Below are 22292 nucleotides of genomic sequence, written 5' to 3'. Positions count from 1 at the left end.
CAGATCTTCGTTGAGCTGGCTCTGCGCACAGAGGCATTGTCATGCTGGACCAGGTTTGCGTCTCCAAGTACAAGTGAAGGGAACCTACTTTGGGGTAGAACCTCATATAGCTGGAAAAGTCAAGAGTCCCAATAACAGCATATTTATTGTGATAAACAACTCACATCATCTTCCATCGATGAGAATTCATCTCCAGACATAACGACCTGTATTAATAACGAACACACACACACACACACACACACACACACACACACACACACACACTCTCCAGGTTAAAATATTCATCCCGAATCAATACTGAAATACACGTTTCCAACTGGAACTAATGAAAGCAAAGCTAATTAAACAGAATGCTGAATAAGGCAGCGGACATCCTGCAGTTCTCCGAGTCATTACCACTGAGCAGTGTGGATTTACTCCAGCATGTGGTCAGTGATGAGAGTCACTACATTAATTACGCCATCAAAAAAAGTGACATAGAATAATAAAAAACATAATATAGCCTTAAGAGACTCTTACAAAGTTTATATCCTTTTATTAGTTATTGAATAGGGTTCAATTACATACTGTAGCACCCAAAACACAGCAATTTTCTTCCTCTTGAGTCTGGTTCCTCTCCAAGATTCTTCCTCGTGTCATCTCAGGGAGTTTTTCCTGACCACACGCACCACTGGCTCACTCGCATGGGAAACACGTACAAATATAAGGAACGTACGTATACATTCTTTTATAACCGCTTTATCGGCATAAAGCTGCTTTGAGACAATGTCCGTTGTTTAAACAAAAATTAATTCAATTGAACGTTCACACACTTTCAGAGCTCCGAATTTCATAGTAGCTCCTGTTTACACCTGGAAAATGGAAGGCTAGATTTTTTTGCTAGCTGTGATTTTACATTTAAAGAGATCTTACAGCAAACTAGCACAAAAACAAGCACAAAATTAGCTTACCTACACGGCTAGCTAGCTAACTAGCTTTACGCACTTATGTCAGAATGAAACGCTTTGAGTCGACAGCTCTGCTCATTGACCTCATACAGAAGTTATCGATTTGTCCGGGGGGTTTAATTTCATGCTCCTGAGGTACCAGTTCCAGTATTCCTGTCCCTCTCTTCAAATGGAGACCAGCTGGGGATGGTTCCTCATCAAAAGCCTAAATATCCAGGAAGTTACTGAGTAACTCAATTTGGATTTAGACTGTTATTAATATCAACAGTCTACTAAAATGGCTCAGGACCACAAGTCGCATTTAATCACTGATCACTTGCACATTGATGAACTGTAATAATTGGACATCCGGTGCCACCCAGAAGAGGACGGGTTTCTTTTTGAGTCTGGTTCCTCTCAGGGTTTATTCCTCATGCCATCTCAGGGAGTTTTTCCTTCCCAAAATCACCAATGGCTCAATCATTGGGGACAAACTTACAATTATAAGGAACAAATGTAAATATTCTTGTATAACCTCTATCTCTGTAAAGCTGAAAAGGGTACAGATGCTACCTAAAAGAAGGAAGGTGTCTCTACACAGGGAGAGCCTGGACCCATACAGGTAACCCCAACACTTCCTGTCATAAAAGACAGTCCAAATCACTCGCCTCCCACAGCTACACTGACCCCATGTGCTTACTGCACACTCCAGCTGTTCTGGATTAGAGGTTTAAGGTATGGTGTATACACTCGCAGGATACACTCCTGATTAACGTCATGTTCAACAATTCTTCTGGATGACAAAAGCCTTCAAATGCACTCAAGTATCCAAAGTATTATGATTTTTTTATGGTTATAATGTTTCTATTATCATTTTAGTCACATGACTCTGTTACTCTTAACACACAATCTATTAATAGAATATTAATGAGTCGAACACTGGTATCTATTAATGATCATGAGCACTTTTTTTTTTAAATAAGGTCACAGGTGTTGTGGCGAGTTCTAGTCGAGTTTCTTCCATCATTTATTCCTCTCTAAATGTTCTGCTTGTTGTTGAACTGATGCTGAACTGTATGTTGGTGATCAGTGGATACCAAGCAGCAATCCCACGCTTGACCCTGATTGGTGGATTGCTGTGTGTTTGATCAGTTTTAATCTGCTCATAAATAAAAAAGAAACGACTGATTTCACAAAATGTAGCTGAGTAAAAAGTACGAGATTTGACTTTGAAATGAAGTAAAGTTCTAATAAAAGATGCAAGTACTTAAGTACAGTAACACATTACATTTACTTCGTCCACCACTGAGTATAGGTGCAATAAATCACTGTATTATTACCGGAGTCTGCTTTCACTGTGGAGGGTGATAAATAAAAAACAGCAAAAAAGGAAAAAAAAGGAAGCGTGTGTAGCTGTTACGGCGTTTGAGAGCGTTTTGAGCCTAAATCCTGAATCAGGAATGTTACTGCACACTGAAGACACCTCCTTACTGAAAACTTCCCTGAATTTTTTTTTCTACTCTGGTTGTGCAGTGTGTCCACCATTTTCGGTCTCTTAGTCGTTACTATAGAAACGATCACGTATTAAACCTCTGATTCAGTTTCACACACGATCCCTGAAGAATCCCGCAAAATCACTCGGCTACAACAAACACAAGCACAGATCATCGAAACCGACACGCCTGTGTGTGTGTGTGTGTGTATTTTCATCCTCATTTCTTTTTTCTTCTCAACTACACACTGGATTTTCCTCTCTTTTACATTCTCTTTCCTTCCCTTCCACCTCTGTGTCAGGGCCGTCCTTCAAGAAATGTAAATCGGCTTTTTTTTTTTGGTCTCTACTTAAAACATATTCATAGCCACACACACACACACACACACACACACAATTGTGAAGAATATTTTGTTTGACAGTTCATTAGCTTTCTGTTCAAATGCAGTGCATCATGGTAACAGACACACAGAAACAAAGTCATTACAAAGATAAAATAACCACCATGTTGTGTTCTGCCATCTGTAACCTGAAAAGTCCTGTGTTTAAGATTATAGGTATATATTATAGATATATAATATACACACACACATATATATACATATGTGTATATACATACATACATATATATATATATATATATATATATACACACACACACATATATATATATATATATTTATATATATATATATATATATATATATATATATATATATATCTCATAGTTCTTAAATTCATCTCAGGCAGTGAGAGATGAATCCTGCAGGATATATATATATATATATATATATATATATATATATATATATATATATATGTATCTCATAGTTCTTAAATTCATCTCAGGCAGTGAGAGATGAATCCTGCAGGAGGTGTGAATATTTAACTCGGTCCATCATCCGTGCACTTTTCGCTTAAAGCCTGGTTTTTACTCGTCATGAGTGAACGAAGGAAGCGTAACATTAGAAATGGCAGATGGCAGGAGCTCATCATAATCCCCCCACTGAGCTCACAAACACACGAATGGAAACACACGAATGGAGCAAACACACACACACACACACACACGCACACACAAACAGTCCAGGACATCCACCATCGTGAAGGATGTAACTGAGAGGATGGACTTTTTATTTTAATCTTAAGATGAAGCCTGGTGAAATGTTAAGAACTTTTTTTATGCTCAGAGGTCTTCATTATTCAAAAACTAATAAAAACCTGACCATAAGATTCGTCTGTATTTTTTGAACATCCCATTCCATATTTAGTCCCTATTTGCTCCTATAATAATCTCCACTCTTCTGAGATGATGTTCCACTAGATTTTGGTGTGTGCTTGTTTTGTGGTCATTCAGCTACAAGGGTGTTAATAAAGTCAGGTACTGCTGTAGGTGAGGTGAGGAGAACTGGGGTCAATTCACATTCATCATGTTTCTTCTGGTTAATGTCTGAGCTCTAGAGCGGGCCAGTCAAGCTCTTCCACTCCGAACCATGTAAAGCAGATCTTCATGGAGTTTGCTTTGTGCACAGGGGCATCGTCATGCTGGAACATGTTTGGGTCTCCTAGTTCAGGTGAAGGGGAAATTTCAACTTTGTGGTAACAGTTGATAGAAGAAGCACATATGGTCCTAAAAAATATGAAATAAAAAATTAATAAAAATACACTAAAAGCATGCAGTCTCCAAGCAGCGATCTCTCTCACCAACATCTGTTCAGATCAAGAAAGATAAAGGTGCTTTATACATGTGACATGTACTTTACAGCACAGTGAAATGATTTCTTTACATAACCCAGAGACGTTAGGAAGCTGTGGGTCAGAGCGCAGGGTCAGCCATGATACAGCTGGAGCACAGAGGGTTAAGAGCCTTGCTCAAGGGCCCAAAGAGTGGCAGCTTCATATTACTGAGGCTTGAACCCCCGACCTTCCTAACAGTAACACAGAGCTGTAAACACTGAGACTTGGGGTTTCCCCACTAAAGGGTTTCCCAAGCCGGAAATTCAGGTTATAAACGTTAGTTGAATAAATGTGAATTAATGCGAAAAAATACGGCCACCAATCAGATCGGGGATCTCTTGCCGCTCGTTGTGATTGGAATCGAAGATGATGGAGCCACACACCGATTGGTCAAAAGGACCGATTGCGATCACGTACACGCCATGTAAAGAAAAGAGTTGTAGGATTCACGAGTACAATAAACCGTAGAAGCTTTATTGAGCACATATGACACTTTCACACAGTGACAAAAAAAAGAAGCTTGAAATGAAACAAAAAAAAAAAAAAAAAAAGGAAAACATTAATAACCCCACATTTTATTGCACTTAAGTTATAAGAAAATAAAAATTCTAATAGACAATCCCTTTAAGGTTTGTTGTTGTTTTTTGTTTTTTTTTTAATCTGTCTGTTAACACCAGGCAGTTTGGACTGGAATCAAAAAAGAAAAGGAGAAACAAAACAAAACAAAACAAAAGAACAAACAAACAAAGGAAAAAAAAAAAAGACCTCCATCATCTGATTTTCTTAAACCAGACCATAAATAAAACTAAAAACTGGAGAAAGAACTTGTTTCTTGTGTTTTTTTTTTTTTTTTATCCTAATATACAGTGTTAAACCAGTTTCACAGTTCAGCGTGTGACTCGGAGAATGAGACGAACGGGTTTGGCTACGTTGACGCTTGTAATTTTTTTGTTTGCTTGTTTGTCCTCTCTTCAAAAAGAACGATGAATGAGTCCGACTTTCCATCGATCCGGATGCGGTGTGTTAAAAAAAAATAAAAAAAAACAAAAAAATCCATCCAACACGTCCCTGACAGAACTTCCGTCCCAAGGAATGTGTGAACGATGCTCAATTACAAACAGGCAGCACACACACACACACACACACACACACACACAGAGCATCGTCCGTAAGTCGGACCATCGGACCATCTCGCTCTTTCAGCCTCGTAGAGGCACATTTGGCTCAAGTTTCAGTGGCAAAAAAAAATAAAATAAAAATAAAAAATAAAAATAACATGGAAAAAGTCTGATTTCATGTGTTGCGCATCACGTGTGTGTCTTTTGTTGATTTATTTGTAAGTCTAAATTATTTTAGGAGTTCGTCTGAGACTAAAACGTCGCAGCCAGTGGAGGGAACAAAGAAACAAAAACAAAAAAAACCACACAAAAGTCCCGCATGAGTGACTAGCAGCATTAAGTTCAGTTTGGCCACTGGGAGAACAGGAACAGGAAGGGGCGGGGCTTCCAAAGGGATAGGAAAAATAAAAACAAACCAAAAAAAAAACTAAACAAAAAAACCCCCAAACAATCCGAATCTAAGCAACGGTACCTGAAGCAACGGTACTGAGCCAACAAAGGAAGCTGAAAGGAAAAAGAGCGAAAAACAGAAAGCACACTGAGGATGTGGAACAGCACTTAAAGATGCAGGTCTAACAACAACAACAAAAACAATAACCCATCGGTTTCCTCCTAAAACCCGAATGCGATCAGATATTCGACGCCTGATTGAAGTCATGCTAACATGGCTAATAACGAGAAGTGTACAACCCCCAGTTTAGCATCGTGTGCTCAATGTCTTTTGAGGCAAATGTGATGAGTTAGACATGCAGTTTGCACAACGCTAACCTAGCAGCGCTAATCTTTCTTTTTTTTTTTTTCTTTTAGCGATATTAGCACGTCTAGTCTGATTGACTACATTCAGGGTGAGAGGAACAGGTGTGTGCGAGTGCTTGTGTAGAGAGATCTTATTTTACGCCAGACTGTCTTTGAATTAATACTGAGACTCATCTTAGAGGTAACGGTGAAGAGGAAACACAATGAGAACAGCAAACGCTGGAGTTTGTGAGAGAAAAAAAAAAGACTTAAATTCACAGTTGTGCATTGAACACTAAATAATTGTGTTTGTGTGTGAGGTCTGTGGAAAGAAGGAGGAGGAGGGATAATAACAAGCCAGGCTCTTTCTCAGACATATTGAGGCTTCTTCTGTTTGTGTGTGTGTGTGTGTGTGTGTGTGTGTGTGTGTGTGTTTTGTTTAATCCTCGCATTTAAAATCTCAAAGCTTTTTTTTCTCCATCTTTTTTCTCCTGTTAAAAACTAAACCTGCGTGCATTCGTCATAAACCCTCACCTGTCAACTCGCCTTCCTCGCTCACGTCATGCTTACAGTGTCAACTTGTTTGTAATCGGTTTGAAAAGAAAGAAAAAAAATAAACAAACAAACAAAAATAAAATAAAATAAGAAGAAATAAAAAAATAAAAATAAAATAAAAAACACGAACAAAAATAAAGATAATGCTGTCTGGGGCATGCAGGCTTAAATCAGCAAGTCTCTGAGTGAGAAAGACTGTGAGGAGAGAAAAGAAACAAACGAAAAATAATCACATCCCGTTCCTTCCCAGAATGCTTTGCTGCACAGAACCCCTTAAAAAAAAAAAAAAAAAAAAAAAAAGGAACCAGACAAGCAGATGCCAGTCATGGAGCTGCATGGAGAAGCCTTTCTTCATAGAATGCAGAGGCTCCGCCTCCTCGTTCCTGCCCCTGTCCCCCTATTAAAGATGGAAGAGGTGATGCCTCTATACGGTGGGTCTGGTCTTGGAGCTGCGCAAGGAGGCCCACTTCCTGTTCCTCCTTCCTTCCGCTATCAGTCATGCCCCGCCCTGTTGCTGAAGAAGCACCCCCCACCCCTCAAAAAATAAATCACAGCAGCGGTCACTAAAGGGGCGATTCATGGCAGGAACGGTGAGCAGTGGTGGGTCCAGCGGTGGAGCCACACAAGGAGGCCCGATTCGACCCCCCCACCCCACCCCCACCGCCTCGCCCCCTCCGTTCTTTCTCTCCCTTCAACTTCATGTCCAGTTCACTTGAGTTCGACGTCGAAGTCGAGCACGAGCAGTTTGGTCTCCTCGGTGCCGTTCCTGCTGCCCACGGCACACACCAGCTTCACGTTCGAGGCTCGGATCCTCCACACGACGCCGCCGCTGCCGCCGCTCTCCAGGCTCACCAGGTTCCTGATGAAATCTCCCGAGCGCAGATCCCACAGCTTCACTGTGCCGTCGTCCGAACTCGTGATCACAAAGTTCTTGTTGAACTGCAGACACGTCACGGCGCTCTGGTGCTTGTGAGGACCTGAGGGAGGGAGGGAGGGAGGAGAGAGAGAGAGAGAGAGAGAGAGAGATGAGGGAAGGGGAAGGAAGAAACGGGGGATGAGTCATCATAACAGTAATTTCAGGACGCGGTGTAACGAAAGGCGTCTCCGTCTCCTCACTCATCAGCCATTTGTCACCAAGTCTTAATTAACGTTTGCTGACCTGATCATGTGACCTACAAAGGGAACAAAAACAACCGTATTTCTCAATCTGTCACTGTTCATTAGGATTTATTCTCTCTCTCTCTATTTCTCTCTCTCACACACAGCTTCAAATCCTGCACTAAACACATCACCAGCAACTGTGACGCACGATTCAATATAAAAATAAGTTATTTGGAATGTGGCCCATGTGTATGCATGTTAAAACAATCGAGGGGACGGAATTAGGGTTGCAAAATTACGGGTATTTTCAAGAACGCAAAATTTCTATCGGAATTAACGGGAATTTACAAAGTTGCAGTTTAGCCAATAGCAGGGAACGTAATTGTAGTTGGGGAAAAAAATCTTGCAGGATAAGTTTTGGTTAAAACGACCAGATTTAACGCAATTTCTGATAAATTTTTACCCTCAATTACATGCACAAAGCACAATTACTGCAGGGCCACTGAGGCCACGCCCCCTACATACACTGTTCATTCCTCCATCACATTAAACAACATTACATGAATCCTGCACACGAAATAATGTTAAAACATTTCCACCTTGGCGAGTATTTACGCAAATGACAAATATCAAATATTCCTAGAAATTCCCTTAAATTCCTAGTAAGTTTCCAACTTGGAATATTTCCAAAATTCCCCAGATAAAGTTTTATCAGGGTTGCAAAGGGGCAAAAAGTTTCAAGAAAATTTATAAAAATAAATTAAAAAAAGTATAGGAGTGGTTACCTTGCAGCGTTTGGAGACACTGTCCCGTCTTTATGTCCCAGATTTTGACGGTGGAATCGGCGTTCCCCGACACTAGGATGTTGTCTTTGAGCTCCATGCCGCTGGTGAGAGACTGATGACCCGTAAGCGTGTGTATGCAGTTCCCCGTCTCAACATCCCACACGCGGATGGATGTGTCTAAAGAACCGCTGACCACGTGGACGCCGTCAAACTGTGGAGGAAAGAAACGGCCGATAGATGAAATCGTTACAGATGTTAACTCGGTGTGTTCTGACTAACGGAAGGAAAATCTTTATAATAAAGAGGAAAATCTGCATCTCGAATAAGTTGCACGCCTACAGATCCTTTTTCTTCCTCCTTAAATCCCCTTGATCAGATCACAGGCTTATATCAGTAATTAGTGTAGATCAGGTTTTAGCTGATGCAATTAATTATGACATTAAGAAACAAACCTTACGCACACATTTACTTCTAAGTACTCATTTCCAATGACTCACGGCTGCTTTTCAGAAGAAAATCCAGGAATAAATCGTTTTTATATGACGATTAAATGTTCGGTTCATACGGTTCGGTTTGTAATGTGGTTTTTGATTCACGGTTCGGCTCGATTTCGGGACAGTTAAATGCAAAAAATGTAAAATTGCCTGTCTTTTTTATTATTAACAGTTTTTGAAATTAACAATTGTGAACAACAATTAGTTTATTTTTAAATAATTTTTACAAAATAAATAAATAAATAAGATCTAATAAAATGCCTGCTTGGTCAAATAATATATAAAATCTTTTTTATAATATTTAATAAAAAAAAATAATTCATTAAATAACGCAATACACTATTATATTGATTAAATTAAGTAGTAATTAAATTGCCACAAATTACATTTATTACCGATGTGTGTATGTGTTTTTTTTTTTTTTTTGCATATATTTACTTTTCTGTAAAATATGTTCTATTTAACTGTAATACTTATTTCAGCGTAATTTAACATTTAATATTTACTTATGAAATGTATTTATTCAGAAATTAATTATTTCTTTCCCGCCTTCATTCATTTAATCACTTTCTCGATGTGCGGAATTGTCAATTCTTGAAGCAGTACATAAAGCGCAAAAGAGTTCTTATTGCTATACCGCCGGAAATATGTTGGCGAAGTGGAAGCGATTCTCGTCGAGGAGAATTATGTCTGAAACCTCACACAGATGCCACTGACGAGTTTTGCACTGTTAAACACCACTTATTAATTCCTCAGGAAATGTGAGTCAAGTTGTATTTATTTTCTTTCCTCACAATACACTGAACTTATGGGACCTATGGGATTTGGGGCTTTTCAGTATTTGTGTGTGTGTGAGAGAGTGTGTGTGAGAGTGTGTGTGTGTTACCTGTAGTGAGTAGACTCGGTTGGTGTGTCCCTGCAGTGTGTGTAAGCACGTCTCGGTCTCAGGGTCCCACACTTTTACCATGAAGTCGTAGGCCCCGCTGACGACACGGCGGCCGTCGTACTGCACGCAGCGCACCGCCGCTACGTGACCCATCAGCACGTGCAAACACTGACCAGAGTCAATGTCCCACACACGCAGGGTCGCGTCCCGAGAACCACTCACAACCCTGTGAGAAAGAGAGAGAAAGAGAGAGGAAAGACAAAGTCAGGCTTCTGGGAAGATGTTTCACAAGCTTTTGGTGTGTGCTTGTGGAGGTTTGTGCTCATTTAGCTACAAGGGTGTTAATAAAGTCAGGTACTGATGTGGGATGAGGAGGCCTGGGGTCCAATTCATCCCAAAGGTGCTCAGTAGGGTCAATAGATGAGGTCAGAGCTCTATAGCCTGCCACTCAAACTCACTCTAACCCATGTAATGCATATCTTTATACATAGGAGGGGCATTGTTGGCTATTATATATAACTGTGTGCCTCCAACATTGTGGTATCATTTTGAGGAGGAAACACAAGTGGCTGGAAAAGTCTGGTGTCCAATTCAGTGGATTAACTTACTGGCTAAAGCTTAAACCCCAAGTGGTTTTGACAATGGAGCAGTTGAATGGGATGTGTATTGTGTTAAGTGTGTGTGTGAGTCTTCATCTCATCACTAAATCTTCGAGGATCATGTTTTGCTAACAAGTAAAGAAAGCTTAAGAGTTTAACATCGTGCGAATAAAATACACCTTTAATCCCTGTTAAATCTGGATGCGGCACGGGATCAGGAACTCCGCGGAAGCGAAATGCCAAAGTGTGTGCGAGTGCGTACCTCTTTTCGTGGAGGTGCATGCAGCGCACGGTGGACGTGTGTCCGTACAGTGTGTGAATACATTCTCCCGTCTCGGCGTTCCACACTTTCAGAGTTCGGTCCGTCGAGCCGCTGATGATGATGTTGTCTCGCATTTGAGAGGACCAAACGCCGCCCGTGTGTCCCACTAACGTCCGCAAACACTGCAAACGCACACATTTAGATCATTGGGTGAAAAACAGACACGGGATCGTAACATCGTGATTGTGTGGGATCGTTTTTCCTTCAGCATTTAGAAAAAGAAAAAGTTAGTTATTGATATTGTAAGGATGAAAACACAGAGACACACAGGCACACACACGTCCACGCTCATCATGCAGCCGTATCTGATTGAAGATCTCGCTACAACAGTGCACGTTACTAACATGGAGCCCCGGGCTAAACGGATAGGACTCGCTCGTTTTAAACACAACATTTACAGGCAACATTTATACAACAAAAATTTCAATTTAACCCAGTTTAGACAGCTGCAAATAGAATTATTATAAGTTTATGATCCGTGTACATTGCTTTCCTTCGATTTTTGATTGAAAAACAGAATGTGAATTACAACGCCTTCATTCCTTTTTCGATTTAATAATAAAAGCGGGAAAAAAAGAGGAGAAAATGGCTTTTTTATTGATTCACGAGCGCACAGGAACAAAGAGAAAATGAGAAAATATTTATAAATTTGTACTATTCGTTTAACCACACAGAGTTCAGTAATCAAAATCTCACAATAACAAACAGGATCAAGGCTCTAAAGTGTACAATTTTTCCATGCTAACGTTCTACCCTGGAATTATCGGAACATTTTTGGCGATGTTTTCTTATGAAGAAATGTCCGTTCTGGAGCCAAAAGAATACGATACAAACTCTGAACGTCTATGGGGTGAAAAGGATGCCACTAAAGCGCATAAATCTCATTATCAGGGTCTTTACACGTGATTCTAAATAATTATGTTCTATAGAAATCAAGGTAAATTTTTATGCAAAAATGACGTAGCAAAAGAGAAAAAAGGAAACTTCACATGAACCTCCCTCATGTGTCTTTAAACTCATCATCTATAAAACACTATTTTGGCTTTTTCCCCCTAAAAATGTGTCATGCTGGCGATCTGAGGACCGACCGAGGAGCCGAGTCTCTCTAACCTAAACGCAGCCGCGAGTAAGTGACGAGGAAACACGCGCTTCGTCGTCAGACTTGACGGACTGGATATCGATTGCAGCAATAACAGAAATCTCTCACGCCGAGCCCGGAGAGCGGCGCTCACTCCAGATTTAATTAAAACCAATAAATTCTATTTCATTTCCCCCGAGTCACAAACTGCAAGATGAGATAGAGAGAGAGAGAGAGAGAGAGAGAGAGAGAGAGAGGGAGTGAGGATGAGGCCTCATTATCCTCCTCTGCTTTATGACCCTGAACAGAACCTTTGAATGGAGGATGATAAAAACAAACAACAAAATAATTTAAATAATAAGAACGTGGAAACTAATTGCATTTTCTTGGTTATGATCAACTTGGACGTGTTATTAATCTGCAGAAACGACGCCTGTCCCTGCAGTTTAACCTCAGAAGCGATTGAAATGGCTGTTTCGTTCGCTTTATTAAAATCTGTCACTGAACTGCAGGCTCACTAAACAACGCAGCAGCTAATTAACTAAGAAAACCCAATTAGCGTTAAAGGCTAACCATGTGCTGTAAATAAAGCGAGGTCTGGGTCACGGCAAGAGACTGAGAAAGGGAGAGAGACAGAAAGGAAGGTAGACAATCAGACAAAGGCAGACAAGAACACAGGCAGACAATCAGAAAGGAAGGTAGACAGACAGACAGACATGAAGGCAGACAGAAAGGAAGGTAGACGACCAGACAGACAGACAAGAAGGCAGACAGACAGAAAGAACAGTAGAAAGGTAGAGACACATGAAAGCACACAAGAACACAGGCAGACAGACAGATATACATACAAGAACACAGAGAGACAGACATTTAGGAAGACAATCAGACATAAGGGCAGACAAGAACACAGACAGACAGACAAGAACACAGAGATGGCAGAAAATCATACAGGAAGGCTGACAAAAGGACAATCAAAGCCAGACAGACGGACAGAACAATCAGTTTTGACTTCCTTCAGTATCCTTATGCATCACTGCACCTATTGCAGACAAACTCACGAATATTAATAAGCACCTAATTAATTATGCATGCAGTGGCCCATTGTAGCACATACATGATGACAGAAAATCTCTTCATTGTGCTTATAAACCAAGTGAACGCACTTGGATCAAATGCATACTTAATGACTTTTGCAGATATCGCTGCACGTCGATCAAATTAGAAATAAAAAAAATAAGTCAAAAAATGATTAAAAGAAATATGCAAATGAAGGAAAGCGCAGCCTGACTCAGGAAAGCCACGCCCTCTCAACGGGTTCCTGATGAATCCACTGAATATTAGCAGTAAATCCATTTAAAGTGCTTTTCCTCCTCCTTATGTCCCCTTTGAGCTGAAGCATGACTGACGCACTGCATTTCCTACTAGAGACAAAAGTATTGGCACCCTTGTGTCAGGGTGTATCATGGACTGACACACGCACAACTATGAAGTGTGAAAATTGCAGTCATGTTTGGCACTATGATTTGACTACGAAAGCATGTGCTCTCTCTCTCACACACACACACACAAAATAAGCCCAGATAAATGTAGTTTACAAGCTGCCGTCTGTCTCCTTTTGTCCCAGTCTCTCCTTTGCTCTTTCTGTATCGGTCTCACTCTCACTCTTATTGCCGTCTTTCTTTTTCTGTCCATTTACATCTCTGACGCACACACAAATACACCCAACTCCCTCTCGCTCTCTGTATATTTTATTCCTCTTCGCTCTGTGCACCTCTCTCCTGCTCTCTGAGTCACACTGCACCTTTGGCTGATCACCAAGTTCTTTACGTGCAGACTGCAGCAAGCCGCAATCTTCCGCCCATCGCAGGAACCTGTGGTCAGGACACACGCTATGCACACACTCGTCTTTTCCTGCTGACCTGCCTCGATTTGCCGTTTGATTTGATTGTTTTCAATTAACGTACGTAAAATGAGCATTTCTTTATTAGTGTACGAGAAATGATTTCGACGGCGGCCTGCATCAAGTCGCGTTGTTTGCTCGCGTCCGTTAACCACCACCCCTTGTTTAACGACGACATTACCCAGCTTTTTATCCGGTTCTACGGGGTCATGATGAGATCGGCGCCGTGTGTCGGGACGCGTGAACGCACCGCAGGGGCTTTAAATCGATTTTCCCCTGGTTAACCGCTGTCTAATTTGGTTACACGTCATTATTTGAGCTTGGAGCCGAAAGTCAAGGATCGAATTAGGAAACCTGGACATGCTTTAAATCGTATTACTGATTATTTGCTTATAGCACTGCGGTTTTGTATCGATATAGTGCCGCTGTTAGGACGAAGCACCTGTGAAATAATATAGGTCCAGCTTGGAGTGTATTTAATGAGCTCTGTGCACAAAAGGAATTTCAACTATTCGCTCTGTCCCTGACATTCTTCAGCCAGAGATAGCGAAAGAGAGCGAGCGCCAGAGAGACCTTGTGGAGCGGAAGGACAACAGTAAGTATAACAAGTTGAATAGGGAGGAGCACTGAGGAAAGCACGAATTGGTACACACTCAAACACACTTTCAATACAATGGAGCTCAGACAGGGAAACTGGCCGAGAAGTAGTGATGGATCCTGATCCGAGATCATTTGGGTATCGCTAAAGCTATTAGATGAGGAACTGGTGTACGATGTGAGAGCATGTTTCGGTGAGCACACACAGCATATAAAAAAAAAAATGAAAATTTTCTACTACTTCAACACAGAAATGAGAATGAGAGAGAGAGAGAGAGAGAGAGAGAGAGAGAGAGAGAGGGAGGAAAGAAATAAAGCAGTGTAAAAAGTGAGTGATGGGGGAGGCTATAAACAAGGAAAGAGGTGCATGCACCCAAATAAATCACACACATACAGGTGATGGTGTGTCCGGCCCTGAGCACTGAACACACTCTCACTGTGTTCACTGTGAATAATTAATGGCAATGTCAGGGTTTTTTATGGATGAGTTCACAATCAGCTCGTAACCGAGTCGCTCACGGCCCAGGCGGAAAAAAGAAAATGACAGTGTGTGTTAGGAATAAAAGGAGTGTGTAGTTATAATAAGTGTGTGTTAGGATTGTAATGAGTGTGTAGGTATAATGAGTGTGTGTTAGGATTGTAATGAGTGTGTAGTTATAATGAGTGTGTGTTAGGGATTGTAATGAGTGTGTAGTTATAATGTGTGTGTGTTAGGGATTGTAATGAGTGTAGTTATAATGAGTGTGTTAGGGATTGTAATGAGTGTGTAGTTATAATGAGTGTGTGTTAGGATTGTAATGAGTGTGTAGTTATAATGAGTGTGTGTTAGGATTGTAATGAGTGTGTAGTTATAATGAGTGTGTGTTAGGACTGTAATAAGTGTGTAGTTATAATGAGTGTGTGTTAGGGATTGTAATGAGTGTGTAGGTATAATGAGTGTGTGTTAGGATTGTAATGAGTGTGTAGTTATAATGAGTGTGTGTTAGGAATAAAAGGAGTGTGTAGTTATAATGAGTGTGTGTTAGGATTGTAATGAGTGTGTAGTTATAATAAGTGTGTGTTAGGATTGTAATGAGTGTGTAGTTATAATGAGTGTGTGTTAGGATTGTAATGAGTGTGTAGTTATAATGAGTGTGTGTTAGGATTGTAATGAGTGTGTAGTTATAATGAGTGTGTGTTAGGATTGTAATGAGTGTGTAGTTATAATGAGTGTGTGTTAGGATTGTAATGAGTGTGTAGTTATAATGAGTGTGTGTTAGGGACTGTAATGAGTGTGTAGTTATAATGTGTGTGTTAGGATTGTAATGAGTGTGTAGTTATAATGAGTGTGTTAGGATTGTAATGAGTGTGTAGTTATAATGAGTGTGTGTTAGGATTGTAATGAGTGTGTAGTTATAATGAGTGTGTGTTAGCGATTGTAATGAGTGTGTAGTTATAATAAGTGTGTGTGAGGGATTGTAATGAGTGTAGTTATAATGAGTGTGTGTTAGGATTGTAATGCGTGTGTAGTTATAATGAGTGTGTGTTAGGATTGTAATGCGTGTGTAGTTATAATGAGTGTGTGTTAGGATTGTAATGAGTGTGTAGTTATAATGAGTGTGTGTTAGGATTGTAATGAGTGTAGTTATAATGAGTGTGTGTTAGGATTGTAATGAGTGTGTAGTTATAATGAGTGTGTGTTAGGATTGTAATGAGTGTGTAGTTATAATGAGTGTGTTAGGATTGTAATGAGTGTAGTTATAATGAGTGTGTGTTAGGATTGTAATGAGTGTGTAGTTATAATGAGTGTGTGTTAGGATTGTAATGAGTGTGTAGTTATAATGAGTGTGTGTTAGGAATGGTAATGAGTGTAGTTATAATAAGTGTGTGTTAGGATTGTAATGAGTGTGTAGTTATAATGAGTGTGTGTTAGGATTGTAATGAGTGTAGTTATAATGAGTGTGTGTTAGGATTGTAATGAGTGTGTAGTTATAATGAGTGTGTGTTAGAGATTGTAATGAGTGTGTATTTAATACGTGTGTGTTAGGATTGTAATGAATGTGTAGTTATAATGAGTGTGTGTTAGGGATTGAAATGAGTGTGTAGTTATAATGAGTGTGTGTTAGGATTGTAATGAGTGTGTAGTAATAATGAGTGTGTGTTAGGATTGTAATGAGTGTGTAGTTATAATGAGTGTGTGTTAGGATTGTAATGAGTGTGTAGTAATAATGAGTGTAGTTATAATGTGTGTGTTAGGATTGTAATGAGTGTGTAGTTATAATGAGTGTGTTAGGATTGTAATGAGTGTGTAGTTATAATGAGTGTGTTAGGATTGTAATGAGTGTGTAGTAATAATGAGTGTGTGTTAGGGATTGTAATGAGTGTGTAGTTATAATGAGTGTGGTTTTCAACTTTTAAAATAATGGAAAATATTAAGTAAAGTATGTCTATAAGTAAAAGTAAAATATCAGTTCTGGCAAAATCAATAAACTATAAGGAGATGAAGGGATGTAAAAAGGGGGGGGGGGCACCAAGATAGAGAGACATATAAGCAAACTGCAGGAACTGAACTGTATTAATTAAATGGAAGATTAAAGCGTGAAAGTGGAAGGTACAAATATAAAAAAGGAAGGAAGAACTCACCTTTCCTGTGACAGCAGACCACACTTTGAGTGTGTTATCGTCTGAACCGCTAACGATACGATTCCCACAAAACTGTAGACATGTGATGACGTGATCATCATGTCCTTTCAACACCTGCTTAATGAACAGAGAGAGAGAGAGAGAGAGAGAGAGAGAGAGAGATCATGAATAAACACAGCTTGCACAAATATAACAAAAACTTATTCCATCATTAATATGGAGTTTAGCTTTTAAGCCTCGCCATTTCAAATTTTTTTATTACAATTAATTAGCATCCGTTACAGCTCCTGCTCTGTTAGATTTATTACTTATGATTATAATTGCCACTTTAATTAATAATATAATATCCTTACACATATTAGGCACAGTAATTATGAGAAAAAGGAAAAAAATGGCACTACAGGGTCGTACAGATTAACGATGAAAGCAGGAGTGTGTGATGCTGCAGTGTGCGTGTGTGTTGGATCTGCTGAGGCAGCGAATGACACAGCATCTTCTAACATCAGAAAGAAATTGCAGTCACGTTACGCCCCTCCTCCCTCCCTCTCTCTCACACAGACCAGATGGACCAAGCAAATGAGACAGCAAGACAGAAACGAAGAGAGGGGGGGCAGGTGTGAGTTATAGAGGTAGGTGTGTGTGTGTGTGTGTGAGAGAGAGAGAACCTTGGGTGATTTGATCTCTCCTCTCCTCCAGTTGGTGTCAATGCGGTGTTGTCTGATGTAGGCGCTCTTCCACGGGCTGTGACTGAATCCTGGCTTCACCACCTTCCTCCTTTTGATGTGTAATGGCTCGTCGATACCTGACCCACACACACACACGTCACGTAATTTACACAACTATCCCATTATACAGAAACAAAATCCAATATGTACCCTCTATTTTCCTTCCTAAGCCATACACTATATGGACAAAAGTTCTGGACACCTGAGCATATGATTGGTATGTTTTTTTGAACATCCCATTCCACATTTAGTGCCGTTTGCTGTTATAATAACCTCCATTTCTTCTGGAAAGCTGGTGATGGTGCTTTTGGAGCACATTCAGCTATAATTGTGTTAGTAAAGTCAGGTACTGATGCAGTCAGCGTTCATATTTATCATGTTCAATAGGGTTGAGGTCAAAGCTCTCTAACAAAAGAGAGAGATCTTCTAATCTAGTTTTGTGCACAGGGGTACTGTCCTGCTGGAACAGGTTTAGGTTCAAGTTCAAGTGAATGAAAAAGTAATACTAGACTAACCGAAAGCATCCTATGGGCAAAACCCACATATGGGTGGAAAAGTCAGGCGTTCCAATACTTTTGTCTATATTGTGTGTATGTATAGCTGTACATTATTCAGGTACGTTACTGAACATTTTCTTGACTCTTGATTGATGTTTTAAAGCTTATTATACGCTCCTACACGTTTCCTAATGACAACCTTCCCCAAACACATTCCCGGATTTCATGTCTGGACCCAAGCAGAAGGTTTAACCTCGGCTTCGGCTTTTTTATCCTGGCCTTTCCTCTGGCCTCTCGTTGATTTTGATTTACCTTCTTCTTTGCATTTTTCTCGCCAGAGCAGGTTGTCCTCCGCGAGGATTCGCCAGTATCGACACGTCTGAGCAGCCTGGAGCAAATCCTTCGGCTCCAAGAAGGACAGGACATACAGAGCCAACTACAGAAAGAGAAAACTGTCAATTAACTTTCACACTCTAGGAAAAGATAACGAAGAAAGCTCATCCCACATGCACAGTAATTATGTAATAAAGCAGTAAGGAATAAGGAAATATCGCTCATATGTGTGTAATGTATATGCAGTTGGTTTGAAACTATGAGTATCTCTGCCTGTTTGTCTTTATTACCTACGTATCAAATACATAACCTGCTTAATGCTTTAGCACAAGTTTACACTTTACTATTAGTTCATGCAATAGAGGGAGCAAAGGGGAGACGAGAGAGAGAGAGAGAGAGAGAGAGAGAGAGAGAGAGATGGAGGGAGGGAGGGAGGGAGAAAGACAGATGCAAAAAGAGAGAGAAAGAGAGCAAGTAGGAAAGAGCAATAGAGAGAAAAATAGACAGATCTACAGAGAGAGCAAAAAGATGGTGATAAAGAGAGAGAGAGCAAGAGACAGAAAATAATAAACAGATGCACAGAGAGAGAGAGAATGAGAGAGCAAGAAAGAAAGAGCAATAGAGAAAAAAATACAAATATACAGAGAGAGACTCAGTCAGGAGAGAGCGAAAGAGACAGAGAACAATAAACAGATATACAGAGAGAGAGAAGAATAGACCGAAATACAGAGAGTGAGTGAGTGAGAAAGAAAGAGCAACAGAAATCGTGATAGAGAGAGAGACAGAGAGGGACAGAGAAAATTAACATACATAGAGAGAGAATACGAGAAAGAGAAAAGTAAGAAAGAGAGAGCAATAGAGAGAGAAAAATAGAAAGGTATACAGAGAGAGGCAGACAGAAAAGAATAGATATACAGATAGAGAGAGAGTGAGACAAAGAGAACAACAGGGATAGAGATAGAGAGAAGAGATTCCATACGGTTGTGTAACTCCAACGTGTGGTAGAAATAACAGGGTGTGTAAAGCTCTTATTAGCCTCCAGCACTTCCCTTAACTACATGCAGAATAACTGGCTTGTGTGTGTGTGCAGGCGCACGTGTGTGTGTGTGCTGCTTTCAGGTGATGAAAACGAGGAAAGACCTAGAGTCAGAGAATTTAAAAAAAAAAAAAAAAAAAAAAAAAAAAAAAAAAAGAAACATCAGCTTCCACTTCAACATACAGGAGAATACAAAGAAGACTGTGTGTGTGTGTGTGTGTGTAAACTTTTTTCGTTTGCACATTCGACGTGTGCCATAGGTGTGTGTGTGTGTGTGTGTGTGTGTGTGTGTGTGTGTGTGTAGGCAGATGGCTTATCATGTTAGAGGGGAAAAGTGGTTGTGCTGTAGCAGCTATCATAGTCCCAGCGTGTGAGAGACAGATTTTATTAGTGAACCGAGAATGTACTTGTTATGTACGAGTTTAAAATACCCGTAACATTCAGGGGGAAGGTGTGTGTATACACCGTTTATTTTATTAGTAATGACGTCCCTGTTGCTTTGCTAGTGCATACTGGGAACTGCTGAGCACCAGTAATGAGGTGGGTGCCAACACTTTTACCACACTGAAAACAGAGTGAGTGCTGAGCTTGAAAGAAAAACTCTGTACACCATGAACTGAGCACAGAGAGAGAGAGAGAGTGTGTGTAGTAGGAATACGATACATTGAAGATACATATGAAGCGACGATGCAATACGGTTTTCTGATGCGATTCAATGCAATATGATGCAATGGAAAAAATATGATGCTGTGCAACTAAATATGGTGCAGATTGTTCACATTTATATCTTTGGTTCAGACAGACAGCAAATCATCGATTTTATTAAGTGCCTTCTGACTTCTAACGCAGGCCTGTGTAGTGCATAAAAAAGAAAACCAGATGCTCTTTTCCTGTTCTGTCTCCAGGAAGACGCAGCTCTACGTCTGCCATGTTAATCTGTATTCTATGTCACGTTCGGGACACGCCTCTGTCACTGTAGTGTTGTGATGTGTCATAATTTTACGTAGCAGCAATGGTGAGAGAACATGTGTGTGTGTGTTGTGTGTGTGTGTGTGTGTGTGTGTGTGTGTGTGTGTGTGTGTGTGTGTATACCTCTTTGGGTAGTAGGGAGATGAAGTCTCTCTGGAACTGAGGCTCGATCACCTGCATCATGTGCTTTACCTGCGTCGGCTCACAGCTGTCAATCAACTCATCCAATGCCAGCAGCTTCTCCGGCCCACTCCAACTCTACAAACACACATTACAGGAATACAACACTGATAAACTTTGTATGCAAAGAAAAATATATATGACATAACTTTTATTTGCAGGAATATTTCTTTGTATGGAATGATTTTATTTTATTTATTTTTTTTTTACCCATGGAAGTGTAGAAAATCTCTGGTGTTTATAAAGTGAGGAGAACACACACTCACTCTCACTTGGTAAAAGCGATAACGCACATACTGTTCTTCTGCAATCTGCATCCCATTACGCAACACTAAGTAAGCACCCCCGGCCCCTTCCCCCACACCTTTCCTTTATCAATGCAAAGATTTTAAGCGGACGTTGACATGAACGCAATCTGATGCACACGGCGGCTTTATCAGGGCGAACTATCGTAAATCTAACATACCATACCAATAACTTAACACGAACGCGGAATGAAACAATGGGCCATAGGTAACGCATGAATCATCCATTCAACACTGAATCCAGCTTTTATCTGGCTGATCCAGAGGAAGTAAGACCAGTTGTCGGATGTTTGGGTCGTGCGTCATGCAGGCGTGAGGCGTTTAGGCTTGACAAGAATGAGGTGTGACGCCCCGGACAGAGAAGATAAAACGGCGATTCCGGAGATACCTGAGGCAAACAAGGCTAAGGGGGAATGAAGAGATCGTCGAAGAGGAGGTATCGAGTTTCGCCAGATACATACATGTTAAAAGCTAATTAACGCTTTCAGTTGCAGGAAATACCCGATGTTATTTAGCCTTTGCAACTTTTTTCTTTGGAAGCCATGAATATGAATGAAGCGAACAATCGAACGCAGCTTAAAGGAGCCAGTTTAGCATGCCTAGCAACAAGCTACACATGCTGCACTAATGACCCTAATCTCACGCTGCATTCTTTCATTACACTCGGACTCAATTCAGTAGGAACCAAACTACGGATATAGTTACATTGTCAATATTTGGAAAACTGGTGCTCTATGGGTGGGCGAGGTTTTGGAGTACTGTGATTAAGAGAACAAGGAGATTGTGAGCTAAAAAAAACAAACAAAAAAAAAATTGCATTGTCTGTTCAGCTATAGAAATGAACTTAAGAAAAATGTGATTTGCAAGACCACTGTAAATAGGTCAAACAGTTTTATCATCTGAAATTGAAGCGCTCAAGCAAATGTAGCCAAAGAAATAAAATATAAATAAAAAAAAATTTCATCCAAAGAACCGCCACTAACGCAATTCTATACGAAAAGAAATCCCGAACATGGTTCAGCATAACCTGCGCTATTACAACGCACATAGAAGGAGGGTTTTAAAGCACTGGATCCGAGACGCGCAATGGCGAGCTGCAAATATTTTTGCCCAACCGAGTTACCGAGTTTCTACTCATCGGAAAAGAGCCCAGAGATGTTGCGAAGACAGCAGACGAGATGCTCAACGCAGCCTGACATGATACAATGCACTTTATAATCAAGATTTTGGCAGCTGTACACATTTTACGAGTGAAGGTAATTCTTTAGAAATAAATTCTATTGTATAAAAATTTACA

General features: G+C 40.3%; 1 protein-coding gene across 3 annotated transcripts in view; it reads right to left on the bottom strand.

Annotated features, from left to right (window-relative positions):
- Positions 1-4611: 4611 nt before the first annotated feature.
- fbxw7 (F-box and WD repeat domain containing 7) overlaps positions 4612-22292 on the bottom strand; it is a 133813-nt gene continuing 116132 nt past the window's right edge. For all 3 annotated transcript variants that reach the window (XM_046842882.1, XM_046842881.1, XM_046842883.1), the window contains 8 exons: positions 20634-20768; positions 18485-18608; positions 17616-17752; positions 16951-17064; positions 10694-10875; positions 9833-10058; positions 8453-8663; positions 4612-7543 (listed from right to left, as the gene is read on the bottom strand). In XM_046842882.1, the coding sequence (XP_046698838.1) occupies positions 7275-7543; positions 8453-8663; positions 9833-10058; positions 10694-10875; positions 16951-17064; positions 17616-17752; positions 18485-18608; positions 20634-20768 (1398 nt within the window). In that variant the 3' untranslated portion in view covers positions 4612-7274. The remainder of the gene's footprint in view (positions 7544-8452; positions 8664-9832; positions 10059-10693; positions 10876-16950; positions 17065-17615; positions 17753-18484; positions 18609-20633; positions 20769-22292) is intronic.

The sequence above is a fragment of the Silurus meridionalis genome, chromosome 28 (assembly GCF_014805685.1).
Source record: "Silurus meridionalis isolate SWU-2019-XX chromosome 28, ASM1480568v1, whole genome shotgun sequence".
NCBI lineage: Eukaryota > Metazoa > Chordata > Actinopteri > Siluriformes > Siluridae > Silurus > Silurus meridionalis.
The sequence above is the reverse complement of the archived record's forward strand: the minus strand, read 5'-3'. Positions and strand labels throughout refer to the sequence as shown.